The sequence below is a fragment of the Pelophylax lessonae genome, assembly GCF_965119305.1.
Source record: "Pelophylax lessonae genome assembly, chromosome: 1".
NCBI classification, from domain to species: Eukaryota; Metazoa; Chordata; class Amphibia; order Anura; family Ranidae; genus Pelophylax; species Pelophylax lessonae.
The window spans coordinates 658,477,961-658,499,300 of record NC_138768.1 but is presented as its reverse complement, the minus strand read 5'-3'; the positions used below and the strand labels follow the sequence as shown (position 1 = coordinate 658,499,300).

General features: G+C 41.7%; 1 protein-coding gene across 2 annotated transcripts in view; it reads right to left on the bottom strand.

Moving 5' to 3' along the window:
* Positions 1-21,340, bottom strand: part of GAB1 (GRB2 associated binding protein 1) — a 167,576-nt gene that overhangs the window by 5,838 nt on the left and 140,398 nt on the right. Inside the window, exons 5-8 of one of the 2 annotated variants that reach the window (XM_082269549.1) lie at positions 13,714-13,799; positions 13,312-13,615; positions 1,219-1,308; positions 523-610 (exon numbers count right to left, since the gene is read on the bottom strand). In XM_082269549.1, coding sequence (XP_082125675.1) covers positions 523-610; positions 1,219-1,308; positions 13,312-13,615; positions 13,714-13,799 — 568 coding nt within the window. The remainder of the gene's footprint in view (positions 1-522; positions 611-1,218; positions 1,309-13,311; positions 13,616-13,713; positions 13,800-21,340) is intronic. The other variant, XM_082269550.1, reaches the window with a different exon arrangement.

The following is a 21,340-nucleotide window of genomic DNA, read 5'->3' as shown; positions in this document are numbered from 1 at the left end:
AAAAGATGGATTATTTTGTGGAGCTGGACTTTAAATATACGAAAAGGGTGGAAAAAAGAGAATTTAATTATCGAAATGATAAATTCACTTTAACAGATATGCTAAGCATACCAAATGCTTGGTAGCAGCATGACCAATATTCTTCTTTTGACATACTCATAACAGTTAACATGATTTCATACTGCAGTTTAGTAGGTAGGGCAGACTACGGGTCTATTCACACTAGGCTTAGTAAAATGCCAGTTAACTTGGCAGAAAAAAATAAATATTCCTATAGAGAGTTTTTGTACAAGAATTTAGTTGAGTTTTGGAATTTTTATGAGCATTCCGGGTTTTTTTTTTTTACTGCCAGAAAACCCCTCTCAAAAACACAAATCAGAAGGGTTTTTTAATGCCTCTAAATGCTGAGCTCAAAATAAACCTCAAAACTCCTGTAGAAGCAGCAATTTTTAAGCCCGGTGTGCATGGACCATAAATTGTATTAGTCATCATGGGAAAAAGAAAACATTTTACAACACTTACTCTCTTGTGAAGCTTCTAGTTACAGGAGATCGTACAGGTAAGTCGACGAAATCAGGAACTGGCTTTATTTCCAGTGGTGCTGGCTTTACTGCATAAAATAAAATGGTTATACTATGTAAACCTCTTAAAATACTATCAAGTTATAAACGTGCACATGTACATTGTGCACCTACTTTTTTCTTCCATTCCAACCACATTAGTGTACATTGTTCCCACTGCCTAAGGTACAACTGTTCACAATACAAGCCTGCAGTGTCCGGTTTTGTTTACACTGCTACTAAAATGTTCAACAGCTACTACCCTTCTCAGGGAAAAAAAAGTTTTGAAAATATGGTCACTCTGACATCTAATAAAAAAGTGTAAAACAGTTCATTTTTTAAATAAAATGAAAAAAAAAAAAAAAAAAACACGGAATATTAAAGATTTAAAAGGCCTGCAAATATAGTGTAAAATTAGGTGAAATAAAATAAATAATGTGAATTACTAATGGAACATATACAAACACAGTCAGTTATAAAGTCCTAATTGTTTTAGAAGTCTAACAAACAACCGCTTAGCCTTGGTTTATTATTTCAAAAAAAAAATAAAATAATTGACTGCAATGAAATGGACTTGCATTGCCGCCTTCAGTGTCACTATAACCGTGTGCAAAATAGGTGTAAACAGGACAGTGTGGAGATCTAAAATACATACCACCCTTTCTTCTTCTGGGAAATTCACCTATGGTTTGTGAATCTGTCCGCTCTAAACCATGTGGTTTAGTTCTTAAAATTTTAGGGCTTTGACCTAATTGGTAAAAAGAACACTCTCTTAATAAGGTAGTTTTCTGAAATAAAAATAGGCAGTTACAAAAATGGAATTCTGCAATGAAAGCAGCGGAACCCAGGCAGCACAACAGGGTTAATTTGATCAGCAAAAGCAACCCTGTCCAGAGACTTCAGAGCTGAGCTGCACTCATGCTAACAGGGGAAGCACCCAACTCAAAAGGAAAAAAAATGCTGCATGCCAAAAGCTTGCCTGAAGCCAGAAAAAAAACAGAAGAAGGATTAAAGGGGTATCTGTAATTCTGTCATCCCCAACATTATAACACAGTACTCACCTTAACCAGGCTTCATTTTAAGCCTAGTTCCTAAAACAGATGCGTTTACGTCTTGGCAGAAGCAGGCAGGTTGAATTACCCACTAGCTTCCTCTAAACTCTTGGTCATTCCAGCAAGAGCTTCGCAACTGGCACTGACATCAAAAAGGAGGATCTTCTATTTGTCATTGCACTCCTTACTAGAGTCCCTAATAGATATGAGGAAAGGTGGTGATACAACAGACCAGCTTCCAGTTTTAGCTTTTCAGCAGACTTGACCTTTCAACTAATTTAATAGTACAGAGATGGCTATTGTTGTAGGTGTCTGTAATATTGTAGCATTGTATGTGTACTGCATGTGAAGTCACATTGTTTCTAACAGATTTATTTATTTTACCATTGCCAGTATTAATGGGGAATCTCAACAGAAGTGGACATTTAAAATCAATTTAAACCTAATCTGCAGTAGGTATTTTCATATTATTTCCCTAAATTAAATTTTTCTATCCAGTCTATATTCTGCGACCAGAGATGTATAGTAACTAAGTAGAACTACTTCACTACTGTACTTAAGTACCGAAAGGCGGTATCTGTACTTTCCTGGAGTAGAATTTTTTTCTCCTACTTCCACTTTTACTTCACTACATTTTTTCAATGATTTCAATACTTCTACTCTGATATATTTTTTTTGTGCTGCATAGTTACTCGTAACTATTATAAAAATTACCACTGCCAGAACAGTAGATGGCAGGTTTCATGAAGCTCAAAAAAATGTGTATAATGTCATGTGTTCTTTTGACTTTTGACTTCTTTTGACTTCTTTCTTTAATAACTTTAATAAACTTTTGACTTCTTTCTTTAATAACTATATAACACAGTACTTGTACTTTTACTTTCAGTACTTGAGTAGCAATTTTTTTTTTAAAAAAACTACTGGTACTTTTACTTTCAGTACTTGAGTAGCAAAATTTTTAAAAAAACTACTTGCAATACTTAAGTACAAAAAATGTTGAATACTTTAGTACTTCTACTCAAGTCACTTTTTGATCGAGCACTTCCACTTCTACTCAAGTCACTTTTTGATCGAGCACTTGTACTTTTACTCAAGTATGGGTTTCGAGTACTTTATACAACTCTGTCTGCGACTAGAACACACTAAAAGATGGGTTCAATTTCTTCCACTGACAGCAATAGGAAAAAGTCAAAGTTAAAAACCAATAGCCAGTCAAATCTAGGTTTTGTTTTAAAGGGGCAGGGAACGTAGAAACTCCGCACAGATTTGTATTGCCACCTGTGTCCCATTATGAGGATTTCCCCCACAATCATCAGGTCAATAAGGCAGAGACTGAGGAGAAATCTTCTCAAGGGGGATACAGACACATGCACATAAAAAAGGTTCACAAAATTAGGACATGAACATTTTTTGATGGTCTTCTGTGCTATTTTTTAAAGCGGTCATTATTATCAATAATCGCATGTAAACCCTAGTTTCCTGAACTGTACAATAATTTAAAAAATAAGAAGGAGCCCCTGTGCTTTCACTAATAAGTAGAAGAGAGGATCAGAAAGGACAAAGTAAAAGATGGGAATAGCTGCAGCTCCTATTTCAGTCTTTCACAGTTAACTGAATGTTAAAGCAATTGGTATAGTATTGAAGCTGCGCTTATCCTTAATGCAATAAATAGAATAAAAATCAATAAATATGGTATACTACAGTCAATTGGTAGATAAAAAAACAAACAGTCGTGACTTCTATGCTGTAGATAAGATGACATTAAAAAGTGCTAAGTGCAACAAAGGTGCAGTGATATGGCTGCACCTAAAACAATAATGTGGAAAAATCGTAGGCATTTGTGACTCCTGTGTTGTGAACGGAGTATCAATGTAAGGTGCTAAACGTGCAATAAAAATAAAGTAAATATAACCGGGATTAAAGTCCCAGTTCAAAAACTAGCAGTGACATCAAAATACAAATTATTGATGAATGGATGACATACATTAAATCACATTGAAGTGTGAATGGTGGTTTAGTGTAAAGTGGCAACATGACAGTAAAATAAAAAAACAAAATGCTTCAATCAACACTAGTAAAAGACATGTTTTTTTATCTACCGATTGACTGTACAATAATTTAGCTGCTGATCAAAGTGATTATGATCATCAGCTCACAGGGTTCAAACAAATTTCAATCAAACTCAACAAAATAGAAGTTCCAGGCCTTAAATTTCTCTGCTTTTTACCTCTAAAGCCCCGTACACACGTACTGATAGTCGGCCGAACGATCGGCCGTCTTTTGTCCAGGGCTGTCGTGTCTGTTGAAAACTGCAAAAGACTGCACGCGAATTTTGTCGGCCAACAGCAGCTGACTGCAGAAGTGATGTCATGTGATGGTTAACTTTCCGTGTGTTTTTTCTTTTCTGAGTATGCCCAGTCTTGCAAATCTGCTGATTGGCGGCCGAATTCTGTACTGACTGGCGAACAATCGGCCATTCTGGTGTTGGCCAACAAAAATTTTAATGCCTGCACGACAGATTCTGTTCGGCCGAAAATGCGCTGTCTGCTGTCGGAAGCATCATACTAACAAGCCTACAATCGGCCGATCGGTCGTCGGCCGAATATTTACGGCCGACAATCGGTATGCGTGTACGGGGCTTTAGTCACAACCTAAAACTTGTCAGCATTACTGAGCACTAACTGTTTGCCCAAATACTGTATGAGAGCCCCCCAATTATTTCTAATCACATGAGCAGAAAAGCCCCCCCAAAGAATAAAAATAGGGCCTAATATGCAGTTTTAATAGGTCCTGCTAAGGATGCCAACACACCTTAAAAACACACACACCAGTACATATCGTATTGCGCCAGAATGCCTCAACTTTGTCTATAGGTATAATGGCAAATGGTAGTTTTTCTGTAATAGTATTGTTTTTGGCCAGCACTATTCTCGCAGGTTAAATTGGTGCAATCTCTGCTGTTAAGAGTTACCAGCTGTTCCTGAAATGTAATTTTTGGGTTCCTGGAGGCTTCTTCGAGCACCAGTCAGCTATTGGGCTGAATTTGATGGGTAACCAGTCCTTGAAAATTTAGCAGTCATTTGAAATCTATGCCACTTGTAGAATATTGTCCTTAGAGTGGATTAATGGATTTCAAATTAATTTAGCAAATTTTTAAAATCTCCTTTTCAGACTCCTAATCATCACCAACAATCTTTCATAGAGAACCTTTTTGATCTTGCTGGACATTATGTAATCATATGTGTCAATAGCAAAGACATCAGAACCTAGATATTGGAGGTTTAATTAAGTTCACCTGAATACTCCCTAAAGAGGTTCTAATCCTTGGCACCTAATCTGGAACACTGAATACTATTTTTTATGGATTTAAAAAGGTGGTAAATGTAGGGGTTTACTCACTTTTTACATTTGAATCTGAATTCTGGTAATTCAAAATCTAAGAATGAATAAGCCATGTCAATTGTATTTGTCATTTGGTAAAAAATTTCACTTTTATCCTTCGACATTGTTTGAAATAAAAAAATTAGGTTTGCTGGTTCAAATAATTTGAAAAAGTCACAATTTCCATGGGGTGAAATTTCACATGACTGTATGTACACTTGAGTTAGTGCCTGTGAAAGTCATGAGGGGGGACCAAGATAGGCTTTATTTATTTTTTATGTGGCAAAAATACCCTGAGCACAAAAACAACTGTGATACGTCATATACAATATTAGGTAAAGTATCACAGAGTACACATAAAAGCACTTAGAAATGACAACTATTCCAAGCACTTCTGCTGTGCCATGATACATTTATGTCACACATGGAACCAAAACTTTACTGTAGACATAGCACAAAAGATAAAGACTTTGGCAGGATTAAAGGTATAAAGCGAGGATCATTTGATATGTAGTTTTCTATTACACCCATCAAGTAGAACAAAGCCACAGCATTCCAGCTTGCAGTGCCTACACTTAGTGGGAAGAGATGCTTCTCATCAAACTCCAATTCTAGTTGGAAACAGAATTTCTGTACTCCCCGTAAAATCTTTTTGTTAGAATCCATTAGTTCCCCGTGCACACCAGTGCGATTTTTCATGCGATTGACAATTCCAAATTGCATGACAAGTCACATCCTATTGTCGACAATAGAACCGTTAAAATAGCCACGACTTGCAGCGACTTTAAAAAAGGTTCCTGCACTACTTTTTGCTGATTTCATTGTGACTTGCATAGACTTCTGTTGTATGAAGTCGCAAGCTGAAATGAAAATTGGCAGCGCAAATCATACTGATGTGCAGCTTTGAAATTGAGCTAAAGTAGCACGATTCAAAGCTGCACTGGCGTGAACAGCTAAAGGACACAGAAGAGACTGTTGGGAAAAACTGCCACCTACAAGAAAAATGGTCGCTGGCAACAACATATCCATTCCAGCAACGATTTCTGAAGGTTCCCGGGAAATTAAAAACCTGCACTCTGTGGCTAACTGGATTGACTTCCAGGGTTTCAAATATCCGGCTTAAATCTACCAGTGTTTCCGTTCTGACTGATTAGAGGGAGTTCCAGGATTTGAGTATTTAGCATCAATCTACCAGCAGCAGTTGATAGAAGAAAAATCCCTCCAAAATGAACAGAGAACAGCAGTTGAAGAAATCAAGCCCACTTCTCCTGAGGATACTTGAAACAAACAAGAGGTAAGATGGTTATGGGCAAGATTTTTATTGCTGCTCGTGTCTATTTCTTCTGTAGGTGGTAGTGTAACCCTACAGTCTAAGATTTCAAGTGTCCATCAATGGATGATGAAGAAAAAGAGGCTTTAGAGACAAGAATGTTGAAGTAGAAGCAAGACGTGAATTACTAAAACTGGAGAGTGCAACATTTGGTGTAGTTGTGCATGGTAGCCAATCCGCTCTGACGAAAAGGACCTGGAAGCTGGTTTCTATGCAGAGCTGCACCAGATTTTGCACTGTCTAGTTTTAGTAAATGAAACCCAATGTAGCTAGCCAGAAGAATTAGAGGACCAGCCCTGATGCATGCACAAATGAAATAAAGAATGACCATACACCTTTAAAAACAGACACACTCAGGTAGCAGCTAATGAATGCTAATGAAATGAATAAAATTCAACCAAGTAGCAGAAACAAGCTGGACCATAGAATAGAAAAATTCTACTAGGTGGTGAATGTTGGAGTTAAAGGGAGTGGTGGTAAAACTGAAAAGAAGTGAAAATATAAAACCACTGGCAACCAGGGCATATGCCAACACCTCAACATTTTCTACAGCAACTCCCCCTCCCCATAAACCTTGCTTCTGCTTCCCTCCAAGGTGCCAAAGAATAGACTCCAATGGGAGAATGAGTGTCAGGCCCTAAAGGATAAGTTCACCTTTTAACAAAAAAATAATAAATGCAGGTAAAAAAAATGTGCATTTATTTTATTTTTTTGTTTCTGAAGCCTCTAAAGCATTGCAGAGAACAACAGATGGCTGGTGCCATGCAGGTCTCCTGCAAATCTGTGTGTCCATACATCCTGTATGGGCAGGAATATACAATATGACAGGAAGAGAGCATTAACTACCACAGCGCCCTGGTAGTTCATTGAAAACTACAAGCCGACAGCCGCAAAGGCTGCCAGACCTTGTAGTTTTCCATTCACAGAACACTGTAAATGAGTGACTCAGGGGAGGATTGAGTGTGGGGACCAGTCCGTTCATAACACGTTACACCCTAAATATGGGTTTTAACAGGTTATGAAAGGTGGACTTCTCCTTTAAGTCTGGGCTGATAAGGAAGCACCAGCACACCTGCAGGTCTGTAGAGGAGAGAATCCAAGAAAAATAGACATGGGAGAAATGATTTGAGGAATTCGCTCCCATTCCAACAGCCCTATGTCTGGGAACACATTGGCACAACTATGCCACCCCTGGCAAGAAGAAGGGCTGACAGTGTATGCGGAAAGCAAGAAACAAAAATGACAGACTGAACTGATGAGATCCCTTTTAAAATGTTCTTGAGGTTGTGTGTGTTTGTGTGTGTAATATATATTATATATATATATATATATATATATATATATATATATATATATATATATATATATACACACACACACACACACATATATATATATACATACATATATATATATATACATATATATATATATATATATATATATATATATATATATACACATACATACATATACATACACACACACACACACACACACACACACACACACATACATATATATATATATATATATATATATATATATATATATATACATACACACACATATATACATATATATATATATATATACACACACACACACACACACACACACACATACTGCTCAAAAGAATTAAAGGATCACTTTGAATCAGATCTCAATGGGGAAAAATATCATGCTGGTACTGATATGCACTGGGTAATGTGTTAGGAACGAAAGGATGCTACATTGTTTGGTGGAAATAGAAATGATCAATCTACAGAGGGCTGAATTCAAAGACTTCCCGAAAATCAAAGTGAAAAAATGATGCAGCAGGCTAGTCCATTTTGTTGAAATTTCATTGCATCAAATCAAAACGGTACTCAGTAGTTTGTATGGCCCCCACGTGCTTGTATGCATGCCTGACAACGTCGGGGCATGCTCCTAATGAGATGACGGATGGTGTCCTGGGTGTTTCTTCCCAGATCTGGACCAGGGCATCACTGAGCTCCTGAAAAGACTTAGGTTTAACCTGGTGGCATCGAATGGACCGAAAAAAATATTGTCCCAGAGGTGTTTTATTGGATTTAGGTCAGGGGAGCATGGGGGCCATTCAATGGTATCTATTCCTTCATCGTCCAGGAACTGGCTACATACTCTCGCCAGGCTGGGCATTGTCGTGCATCAGGAGGAACCCAAGACCCACTGCACCAGCGTAGGGTATGACAATGGGTCCAAGGATTTATCCTAATACCTAATGGCAGTCAGGGTGCCATTGTCTAGCCTGTAGAGGTCTGTGTCCCTCCATGGATATTTCTCCCCAGACCATCACTGACTCACCACCAAACCGGCCATGCTGAATGAGATTACAGGCAGGATAATGTTCTCCATGGCTTCTCCAAACCCTTTCACTTCTGTCACATGTGCTCAGGGTGAACCTGCTCTTATCTGTGAAAAGCACAGGGCGCCAGTGGCGGACCTGCCAATTCCGGTGTCCAATGGCAAATGCCAATTGAGCTCCATGGTGCTGGACAGTGAGCACAGGGCTCACTAGAGGAAATTGGACCCTCATGCCACCCTCATTAAGTCTGTTTCTGATTGTTTGGTCAGAGACATTCACACCAGTTGCCTGCTGGATGTATATTTTGTAGGGCTCTAGCAGTGTTCAAATTGTTCCTCCTTGCACAAAAGGAGCAGATACTTGTACTGCTGATGGGCTAAGGACCCTCTACGGGTCTGTTCAGCAATCCTAGAGTAACTGCCTGTCTCCTGGAATCTCCTCCATGCTCTTGAGATTGTGCTGGAGGACACTGCAAACCTTCTGGCAATGTCACATATTGATGTGGCATCCTGGAGGAGTTGGACTGCAACCTCTCTAGGATCCAGGTTCGCCTCATACTACCAGGAGTGACACTGACCCTAGCCAAATACAAAACTTGTGAAAAAAAACAGTCAGAAAAGTTGAGTAGGAAAAAAAAAAAAAAAATGTCAGCGGCCTCTACCGTAAATCCATTCCTGTTTTGGAGGTGCCTCATTGTTGCCAATCTAGTGCCCCTGTTAACTTCATTAACACCAAAGCAGCTGAAACAAATTAACAACCCCCCTCTGCTATTTAAATGACCAGATCAATATCCTAGGAGTTTAATTGACTTGATGCTATACTCTGATTACAAAGTGTTCCTTTAATTTTTTGAGCAGTGTGTGCGTGTGTGCGTGTGTGCGTGTGTGTGTGAGTGAGTATATATATATATATATATATATATATATATATATATATATATATATATATATATATATATATCTCACTATAGATTAATCCAATCTCCAAAGCAAGTCCATTTCCATGTGTCTTCATGTGAATTGTAAATGTGTTTGGAACCACACAGCTGAAAAATCAGAGGCACCTTAAAGAGTAGTGAACTAAGGGGACATACATCTTCAATACGTTTGGCTATTTGTTTACAACATCCTGTCAGCCGAGCCATCATTACCATTGGAGCTACATGGAGGAGCACTACGACTAACGCTTTGTTTTATTCATTATTGAGGTGAGCAGCCACTGCACTCAATGTTGGAATCTTTGTTGGGATTGTTCACATAGGTAACACTGCTTGATTGATGTGCATCACGTTTTGGATCACCACCGTTTGCCTTTTTATCAATAATATTTTCTGCACTTGCACATGGACTTCTATATTGATTTTTTTATTGATTATCTTTATGTGAACATTTAATTTAGGATATATTTATTTTATCCACTTGGATTTTTGTACAGTTACCCCTGATATTAACTAATACTCCATGGTAATTTAATATTGTGTTATAGTTGAATGGTTTAATTTGTGAGTGGGTTTCACGGAGCATATTTTGGAATTAGCGCCAAATTTTCACAGTTTTTAATTTTATTGGTATGTGGTGACACTACAGAAATCGGAAGCTTTCTCCTCACGGATTTTTCTTCATTGTTTGATCACATTTGTATTTTACTTTGTTACTATTCACATTTACTTCACTGGTAGCACATTGGCCATTTGTCTATACTTCAGGTAGTAATATCTACAGAACGATAAAATTCACTTATGGAAAAAAGAGTAACATTTAGGTGGAAGGAAAATGTGTGTATATTTTTATATATATATATATTCTTAAACTGATAAATTAAGGCTCAGGGAGGGAATTCTTGTGTTTTGCTTTGTGTGACTTCATTTGTGAGATTTCACCTGTCTGACAAGAGGATCTGGAATGAGGAAAGGGGTTGTCACTAGGACAGGAAGATGCAGACCATAACAATCTGGTAGAACCTCTAACCCTTTACCATGTTACTATAGAAAAAAGGGTCTCGTTCCCATCTGTGTACCCAGTTTATCATCACTTCAAACCCAAAAAAGGTTCTCTCCTTTCCCACTCTGTCCAAAACGTAAAAAAAAAAAAAAAAAAAAAAAAGAAGAAGACGATGACTTACTGCCCAGATCAACAAGTTAAACAAAAAAAAAAGCCCAAAAATGAAAATAGATTAAGCCACCACATCGAAGGTTTGGTATTCTGCAATATACTAAATGTTTGGTTTGGGGTTTAGATGCCCTTTAACTTCCTACCAGCTAAATCAGTGGTCCTCAACTCCGGTCCTGAGGGCCCACTAACAGGCCAGATTTTAGGTATTACCTTGGGGAGATGCAGACTAGAGTACTGCAATTACTGAGCAGAAAATTATATCACCTGGGACGTATTTCAGTTATCTTGCAAACCTGGCCTGTTAGTGGGCCCTGAGGACCAGGGTTGAGGACCACTGAGCTAAATGACTGGGTGCATACATGCTGGGATGCTTGATGTAACAAAGGATATGCATTTATATATATATATATATATATATATATACACACACATGTAAGCTTGCAGGTGTTTATAAATCTAATAAAACTTTTTTTTCAGTCAATGCAGTGTAATCAACAGATGGGTTGCAGATACCCCACTTTAAGTTATCCTGAAGTCATCATATTCAATTTGTTTTTTACTCAAATAAGTAAAAAAAAGGCACAAAACAGAAATCGGCTCGCTTCTAGAAATTTTGCAGAGGCACCCTAGAGTCCAGGAAGGACTTCTCAGGTCTAAATTGATGGGAGGCAGAGCATAAGATAGGTAAAAATCTTGTGTTGTAAACATCCACAAATGATTTAAAAGCAGGCCGAAGATTGGATTCTTCATGCGAGTATTGCCAGCAGCTAAAGCCGCTAACAATCATTGTGTGTTCCCCTGGACAGCTCCCCCCACCAGGAGAACACTGACTGTGTTGATGGGGGAATCAAGCAATTTTCTAAGTCGCATTGTCTATGGCTAGCTTAACCTCCTTGGCGGTATTCCCGAGTGTGGCTCGGGGTTGATTTTCAGTACCAAAAGCGGTAACCCCGAGCCACACTCGGGATTACCCCACAATGTTACTCACCTTCCCTGCGATCCCCTGGCGTCCTCTCACTCTCTCCCCGCTCTGTGCACGGCGGATTACTGCCACTTGCCTTCCGGTTCTCTTCCCTGCGAGCTTTGCGGCGGCCGAGCACACAGCGGGAGGACTGTGGAGGAAGGACAGCGGGAGGACAGCGGGGGATCGCAGGGGAAGGTGAGTTTTAGAATGTACAGAACAGATTTCCGTGCAAAATAATGGTACCTCTTTCAGCACCTATAATCTGAAATAATCATATCGCCAGGAAGGTGAATACCCTCTTTAAATCTATGTAAAGACCTATAAAGGCCAAGTCTACTTACAGTATAACTAATCTTTTAGTCTTGGGTGGACACATATTCCTCCACCAGCTGTAGCCAGAAAAGTATTTCTCAGGGGAGGTTCCCTGATGGTGACAAAAGCAGGGGATGGAGCATTATCACCCTATAAAAGGAAGTGCCTGAATTGGGTAAGATCAGTATGTATAATTCAAACGAAAGCTGCAGATTTAAAAATGTGAATATGGCTTTTGAAATTATAACAACTTACAAGATATGACATTCAATGATTGGGTTTTAAATAGTTACAGATTTACTGTTTTTCCTGCTTGATAGTCTTAAGTTAAGATGATTTCCTAAGCTTAGGGTGATACATTTTGTAAGGCTCAGACAGCACATGGTAAATGGAAGATTAATTTCCCTCTAGGCCTTCTCCTTTCCATCGCCAACGCTCTCCAAACAATCATTGATTTCTGCCAGTCCTCAAGCTATGTACCTTTCCATAATGGAAGAAAATTTAATGACCGAGGCAAATAACATTTTAGCATAGATCTGGAGTAAATTCAAGCCAGCACCTCTGTGTAGTCTGTAAAATCCAAATCTTTATTGGCTGCATACTATAAACACACTGATAATAAACTAACGTGTTTCGGCTGTAACAGCCTTCCTCAGAACATGGTGCTATGAGAAAGGCTGTTACAGCCAAAGCGTGTTAGCTTGTTACCAATGTGCTTCAGTATATAGCCAATAAAGATTTGGACTTTACAGACTACACCAAAGTTGCCGGCTTGAATTTACTATGGATTTAATTGTCGGAGTGCGGGCGCACTATAGCCAGAGCACCGGTCTTCAGACAGAAGCTTAACTTGCAGTTGAGCTTGGGTATTGTTTAAATGCAACATTTTAGTATAAATTGAAATTTTAAATTCTACAGTTTTTCATGCATCCATTTGCATCCAGAAATGCAAAGATTTTAAATATTAGTGTGCCTTTTGTTGGTAAAACTATATGTTTGGAAACGTTTCGAAGATATGTGACATGTCAAATTATCAAAATATTAACTTCTTGATAGAAATGTGAGGTATAGTTAACTGCTGACTCATCCGTTTACAGTTTTCTAATGCTTTTACCATTATTTGGGTTAGTTTTCAATAAATTACCTCTTCCCAAGCCAAAATATCACCAACACTCTTTAAGCTTTACAGAAAGCAGGTTAGACTTAGAAGCAGTTTGTAGCCTTGCCGAGTAGAGGCAGGAGTAAGCAAAGGTGTTCTCTGAAAGCTCAGCCTACCTTTCCTGTGTGGCTTGAGATTCCGGTCAACAGGTGGAGGCTCACAGTCTGTAGAGGGAACGGACCTTCTTGGCGGAGTCTGTGGACTGGATCTGAAGCCCATATGTGCTGGAGGTGGAACTTGCATTCCAAATGCAGAAAAGTCAAACGTGCCTGGAGTCATAGGCACATAGTTTGTTTCTTGGATGGGTTCCGTACAGCTGTTAGAATGCTGTCGAGGAGGTGAATTTGGGTTCATTGGGACATAGTTTTCATCTAATTCCTCAGTTGAAAAACTCCCTACTGTTAACATGCTTCTGTTTTTCTGCAAGAAAAAAACCCATCCAATTGCAATGTAAGCAAGGAACAGCAAAATGGATAAATACATAAATGCCTACCAAATAAAACAGATTAAAAACTTACAAAATGACTATGAAAGGCCTCAACAGAACTAGATCTATCACTGGTAAAGGGACGAGGGACATCGTAGAAATCTTGAGAACTCATTTCTACAAAGACAAATATTAGTGACATAATTACAAACATTTGAGAAAATTGAAACAGAATAGATTTTATAAGATAACATGGTTATGACAGAATTGTGTTGTAATCATGTGTACCATTAGATTTTTACTATATTAAGGTTTAACACAACAAAGCATCTATCACAAGTAAATATTAAGCATCTTACTTTGTTTTATTATTATTATTTTTTGTATCTTCATAAAAGTTTTATTGACCAAAATCAGCTTTCAGCCCCCCCCCCCCCAAATTGATAGTGTAGTAGTATATTTGCAGCCCCTGGCTTATGTCTGGCACACTTCACCACCAATAAATGTTCAATTGATCTTGTCCACCTGGGTGTTCCGGGTTATCTCCGCACGTTTGTACCTTCCAGCACCTCTTTGCAATATCCCCAATTGAAAACAAATTAGAAATCAGAGTGAGAGGTCCCAGAAAGATATATAGATATGAGAGAGAGAGAGAGAGAGAGAACATAAGGTTTAACATTTTTACCACAAATTAAAGATGGGATTTTTGATTTTACATAAAATCTACTTCTGATATTCATTGACAGACACAGCTCCTGATTTTCTTAACCATTGGGTTACCATTAACCATGGCCCCCTACAGGAGTTGGACACTAGGCAGAAAAAAAAAGTCTGACTTCGCCTATGGGCAGTCCCAGGGGGGTATACGCCCGCTCTCTGCTAAAAGGTACACAGTTTTGTTACATGCACTGCCAGAAGAATTACAACTCCACAGAGGGGTGGGTGCTGTGTCCCTCAATGAATATCAGAGAAATGGATTATACGCCAAGTCAAAATTCCCATTTTCTCTTTCATTCATTGACGAAAACAGCTTCTTCTTAACCATTGGGACCTCCCAAAGCAGTGCTAAACATCAGGGGTGGGAACAGCTAAAAATAAATTCCCAAGGCTAACTATAGGTAAACAGGAGCTTAACCAAAACAACTGGAGCTCACATGAAAAAAACAAAAAAAAACAAATACACCCTCAAAGAGGACCAGGTCCTCTAAACAGCAGCCTGAAAAAACTTGCAGCCAAAAGGAAGCATCCGTAGATGCCAATACATCCACTTTATAGAACTTTGTGAAAGTGTGCATCGACGACCAGGTAACTGCCTTGCAAACCTGCATCACTGACGCCCGATGACGGAAGGCCCAGGAGGCACTGAGCGCCCTAGTAGAGTGCGCCTTGACAATGAAAGGAGGAACCTGACCCTTGATGGGATAGGCCTGAATCACCGTCTGTCTAATCCATCTGGAAATGGTCGCAGAGGAAGCAGACAACCCTTTCCGAGGCTTATCCGTAAGCACAAATAGTGAGTCTGAATTCCAAAAAGACTCCATAGCTGCCAGGTACACCCTAATTGCCGGACCATATCCAAGGCATGCAAGGCAATTTTTTTTAATGTGTTGGCCTGGGACACAGGGAAGACAACACAATGTCTTCATTTAAATACAAATCAGAGACAACCTTTGGAAGGGATGATGGACAGGGACGAAAAACCACCTTATCTCGGTGAGCCACAAAGTAAGTTGAACGACAGGAGAACGCCCCCAATTCAGACACCCTGCACGCAGAGGTGATAGCCACCTTCTGAGACAGTGTAAGCAGATGAATCTCCCAAAGATTGTCAAAAAGGAGGCTTCTGTTGGACTGAGCGCACCAAATTGAGGTCCCCAGGCGGCAACAGGGACCGTACTGGAGGGGCCAAGTGCCTAACTCCCGGAAGAAAAGTATGCACCAGGGAGTATGTGACAAGGGCCGTTGAAAGAAGACCGCTAAGGCCAACACCTGACCCTTGATAATAATCAAGGCCAGTTTCTGCTTAACCCCCACGTTTAAGGAAGGTCAAGATCCGAGCCACCAAGAAAGAGCGAAGATGAACCACAAGACATTCACACCACACAATGTACGATTTCTATGTACGATGGTAGATCTTCCTAGAAGTAGATTTCCTAGCTTTTAACAGCGTTGGAATCACCGACTCAGACAAACCTCTAGCCATCAGCACCTGGCGTTCAACAGCCAAGCCGTCAAAGCCAGCGACTATTAAGTAGGATGGAAGATTAGTCCTTGGGACAGAAGATCCTCCCTGAGAGGAAGCTTCCAAGGAATGCTAGCGACCAGCCGCACCAGATCGGCTTACCAAGCCTGGCAAGGCCAGTCCAGAGCCACTAAGATGACCAAAATCCCTTCTGCCTCCATCCTGCGTAGAAGTCTTGCAAACAGCTTGAAAAGGCAGGAAATCAAATGCTACTGACCCCATGGGACCACCAGCACGTCTGTGGCATCTGCCAGAGGATCCCGTAACCGAGCCACAAACCTCTGCACCTTTCTGTTGTGCCGAGACACCAACAGATTCAGCTTGGAGGTGCCCCACCAGAGACAACTGATTAAACACCTCCAGATGAAGGGACCATTCCCCTTGGTCCAACACCTGCCGACTGAGGTAATCCGCCTGCCAGTTTTCCACCCCAGGAAGGTGTACGGCGGTGTACGGTGGAAAGGGCTGGAATGAACTGTTCTGCCCACCTTAGAATGCTAGCTACCTCCAGAGCCACCAGGACACTTCTTGTGCCCACATGGTGGTTGACATAAGCCAGGGCCATGTCTGATATAATGCACACTGGACATCCCTGAAGACGATCCGCCAATGGTCCAGGCACAGTCTGATTGCCCGGGGTTCCAAGACATCGGTAGTCTGGACTCTTCCAGTGTCCCCTCAGAGTCCCTGAGCAGAATTTTTGCCAATGGCACCTCCCCAGCGGACAGGCTGGCATTCGTAGTGACCACTGTCCAATACAAGGGGAGTAAGGATTTGCCCAGCCGAAGCGCCGGAGAGCGAAGCCACCATATCAGGGACTCCATCGTTCCCCGGCTCAGCCGGATTGGATTGTCCAGAGACTGCACAGTCTTGTCCCATTTGGCAAGAATCTCCCTTTGCAGGGACCTTGCATGGAACTGCGCAAGTGGAACCACCTTTAAAAGGTAGACACCATCAGGCCCAGCACCCGCATGCAAGTCCGGAGGGATTACCATCTGCTGGACAGCAGGAGACTAATTGCAGGCTGCAATTTCTGGAGTTTGTCCAGAGGAAGGAGCTCTCTGGACAACTCCAAGTCCAGAGTCAGACCCAGATAGCCAAGCTTTGTTGACGGAAACCAGAGCAGATTTCTAAAAAATTCTGAATCCAGCCGAACTCCCTCAGAGTTCGTTAAGGGATTTCCAGGTTTTCCACCAGAGCAGTAGGAGACTCCACTCGCAGAAGGAGGTCATCAAAGTAGCCCAGTACCGCGATCCCCGCTGGCGTAATAATGCTAGCACTGGGGCTAAACACTTTTGTGATGACCTGAGGAGCAGAGGCGAGATCAAATGTTAACGCCACAAACTGATAATGCACCTCTCCCATGGCAAAGCGGAGGAAGTGCTGGTGACCGGCACATATTGGAATGTGAAGGTAAGCATCCTCAATGTAGGCAAGAAAATCCCCCTGATGCAGGGATGCCACCACCGTGCGCATGGACTCAATTCTGAACTTCTGCACCCCCACAAAGCAGTTTAGCGCCTTGAGGTCCAGGATAGGATGCACCTTGCCTTCATTCCTGGGAACTGTGAACAGTTGAGTAAAAACCCTGAAAACGTTCCGAAGTCAGAACCAGGGTCCGGGGACAGGCGCAAGTTGGAAGGAAAGAATCTTGCCGGGGGACGAGAGAGAAATGACTTTGTGGACCCACTTGCCTTGTACCAGGGAAGTCCATGGGTACGGAAACCAATGAAGACATCCCCCCACCCTCGATATGGGTGAGGGCGCACCTTCATGCTGAAGGAGCCGTGTCCACAGATCTGAAGAAGTCTGCTCCTGGCTTGCCAGACCAGGTTCGTTTGGATCCTCCAGAAGAGGCCCTGAAGGGCTTTAAGCCCTTGTCAGTCAATCCTGAGGGACAAAAAAACTCCTTATGAGCCGAGAAAGAGGGTCAACGTCTATGACGAGGGTCCTTGCCTTTAGTAGCCTGCGGAAGAAAAGTACTCTTTCCCCCGGTGAGACCTTTAATGATGTCATCAAGGGTAGCTCCAAACAGGCGATCTCCTTAAAAGGGGAGATCAGTCAAGGTCTTTTTAGAAGTGAGGTCCGCAGACCAGCATTTGAGCCAAAAGAAACGCTGAAGGATCACTGCCGAAACAGAGCCGAGCCACTAGGAGAGCCACATTCAAAGAGGGATCACAAAAAAACTGCAGTCCCTGGACCAGCTGGTCCACCAGCTCAGCAAAGGCAGGCGGGAGCTTTTCTCCCTCCAGGTCACAGCGTAAAAGCTTAGCCCAGTCAGTCAGGGTTTGCGACACCAGGGCTATGGTGAATACAAGCCTCAGTTCGGAACCAGCCAGCATGTACATATTGCGGGCCATAGCCTCTGCCTTTCTGTCGGCTGGATCCTTAAAGACCGGAATCATGATTGGCTTGCTCAATCTGGAAACCGGGGGGTCCACCACCGGTGGAACAGTCCACTTCTTAAGAAGTGGGGACTCATAGGGGTATCGCCTAGCAAATCGTTTAAGGACCACAAGGGGATGCTTTGGTTGTCCCCACTCTTTGGCGACAATTCTGTCAAAATAGACGTGGAAAGGAAACACCTTTGCCACTCTGGATGGCTTGTGAGTGCCAAAGAGAATCTACGCCTCTGTCGCAGCTGCGGTCTCCATCTTTAAGGTCTCACGCACAGATACAATCAGTGTCTCTACCAGCACCTTTTCGTGCATGGTTGCAGGATGTGGAGGAATTATCCTCACTAGCTGGAGGATTCCAGGCGCATGGTCACAGATCCACGTCCACGGCGGCCAAATCAGATTCAGGATCTGATGAGGCAAGGGAAGGCGGGGGGCACTTGTTGCTAGCACGTCACCCGAAAGCCATCTCCACCTGGGACACGAACTCCAGGACCGCCGTCAGTGCATCAATTGATGGTTGGGCCCTGGAGGGCCCCGCAGCCTTTAGAAAAGGGATCAGGTGGGGAGATGTGCTCCAAAGACTCCATGAGTGACCAGGGGGACCCCACAAAGTGTAAAACACTGCAAAAGGACAACCCCCACCGCGCTGGTAGCACCACCCAATCGCCAGGCACAAAGCACTAAGTGACTCTCAGCAGAGAGGGAGAAAACCCTACCAGACTCACCACCAAGCAAGAAGATACAGGAGTCAGCACCAGGGGATGAGGAGGGGCTCCCATCACCGAAATCGCCACCCACAGAGCTCCACTGTCAGGACTGCCGCAATTTTCAATGGGAAACCACCGCAAAATGGCCGCCGGACTACATAAACATAGCCGCCATGCATTGAGCACACAGGCTACAGCAAAATGGCAGCCCCGTGCTGCACCAGGTTTTTAACTCGCAGGACTGCCCCCGTCCGGTGGGGCTATGTCGTGGCCAACCTAGCGCAGAGCTGAGGTCTGCGCGCGATCGCTGGGCAGATGGGGGTTACAACTGGATCTAGCTTTTTCAGCCCGTCGCCCAGTCCAGCAGTTGATTGTAGATCAAACAGAAAAAAAACCCAGGAGAAAAATTTCTAATCTAAAAAGAAACAAAAATTGCCAGATCTCAACTAGGTCCTGACTAGGCAGAAAAAAAACTGAGTACCTATAGCGGAGAGAGGGAGTATAACTCCTGGGACTGCCCATAGGCATAGCCAGACTTTTTTTCTGCCTAGTGTCCTACTCCTGTAGGGTGCAGTATAACCCAATGGTTAAGATGATCAGGAACTGTGTCCGTCAATGAACGAAAGAGAAATATCACCTTTGGGTGATAATATTTTTAAAACAAGCGCAGGTTTTGGGACCATCATTGCCCTATTCAGTGCCTATTGACACTGGACTAAGCATGCAACCAGTTCTCAAGTCTGAAAATGATCAGATTCCCTCCTCTGTGCTTTTTTATAGGCATGTTACCGGCTTCTTGGTGGCACCAAGATCAGAACAGCCTAAAAGGCAGCAGCTTGAAAAATTAAAAAAAAAAAAAAGAAATGGCAACTTCTAGGTCTAATCACCAGACCGTTTCATTTTGAAAGGAACCTATATAAAGAGGTTAGCAAGCTAACTGATTAAACCTCAATTGGTCTGTGTGTCTGTATACAAACCAACAGCATAAAGAGTGACCCAATTTCTGGCTGGCTTAGAGTGAAGCCTTACATGCCACCAAACTAAGTCTGCCCCCACCATTCAGCAGCTCTGAGCACAGGACAGAATAAGAACTGAATTAGTCTGTAACAAAATGTATAAACTAACATTATGGGTAAGCTTCAACCAGACAGAGCTACAAACATAGCAACTGGGGCTTTAATGAACCCCATTGCCCTATATCGGAATCGGTTTTCATTTAGAGAGTCTAGGTCTATGGCAAGCATACAATGAGTTCCCCTTCATCTCTTAAGGACTCTGAAGTGACAGCGATGTAGGTAAATCCCATGTGATGCCCAGGCCCCAATATTCTCCTTTTGCTGATGGACCCCAACTAGACCCCATCCCTGGACAGTCACACAAGTCGCTATTTCACCCATAAGTCTAATTATTAAAACCTCCTCATACAAGTGTACAGCACAAAATCTTCAGTATGATTCAGGATGCAACACAAAATCAGGACAGCATTCAATATTTCAAACATCTATTTCTACATGCTAAGCAAAACTTTACGAGCAAGTTCTGGTTTAAGCCCAGACATGTACTTTAGACGTTTTATGTACGTACATAAGAATTCACATCCACATAACCGTTCTTATAGTAGTTGATTGCACAAAAAAGGGTCTGTGTATCCAGGGATATTTATATTCTTGGTAGATGCTGACAGGTGGAATGGCTGGCTTATATCTTGGAGACTACAAACATTAGATGAGTTCCCAAAACATCCCATTAGCTGTGACCAAAGCAGCATTTGATTTGTTTTGCTTCAGATAGAGTGGGGAGGACTCAAATGTGTGCAACGAACCCTCTTTCTTTATAGTGAATTTTAGACAGGGTCAATTAGGTTTTTTTGCAGACTGGCACATTTTTGATTTTTTGTGATGTGCGTTGCCCTTACATGCGCACCTTACTGCAAAGGCTAGTTATGGATTGGGCCAGCTGCCACTTGTTTGCACATCTTGTTGGCTGGATTTGGCATGGGGACATGTGCCTTCAGCTGCCGTTGTGCTCATGCTGGGCATCCAGCATGTTGCTGTACTTTTAAGGAGGAGTGGGCTCCCTCCAGGCAAACCTGTCCTTTATCAATTGCTATGTGTACCATTTTGGAGATTCTCAAAACTGTAGAGTTTAGGACTGCAGTATACAGAGGAGTCTTGACGTGGGTACTGCGGCTTACACATATTTGCAAATGTGTGAAACTAACCCTTTCTTGGGCGTTATCTTTTTTTATTAATAGGTATATTGTCATTTATGATTTGCAAACTTTCAACCTCAACTTAACCAAAAAATAGAAATGTATTCACAAGGATCATATGCAACAGTGATTCCCCTAACTGAAAACAAAACTCAACA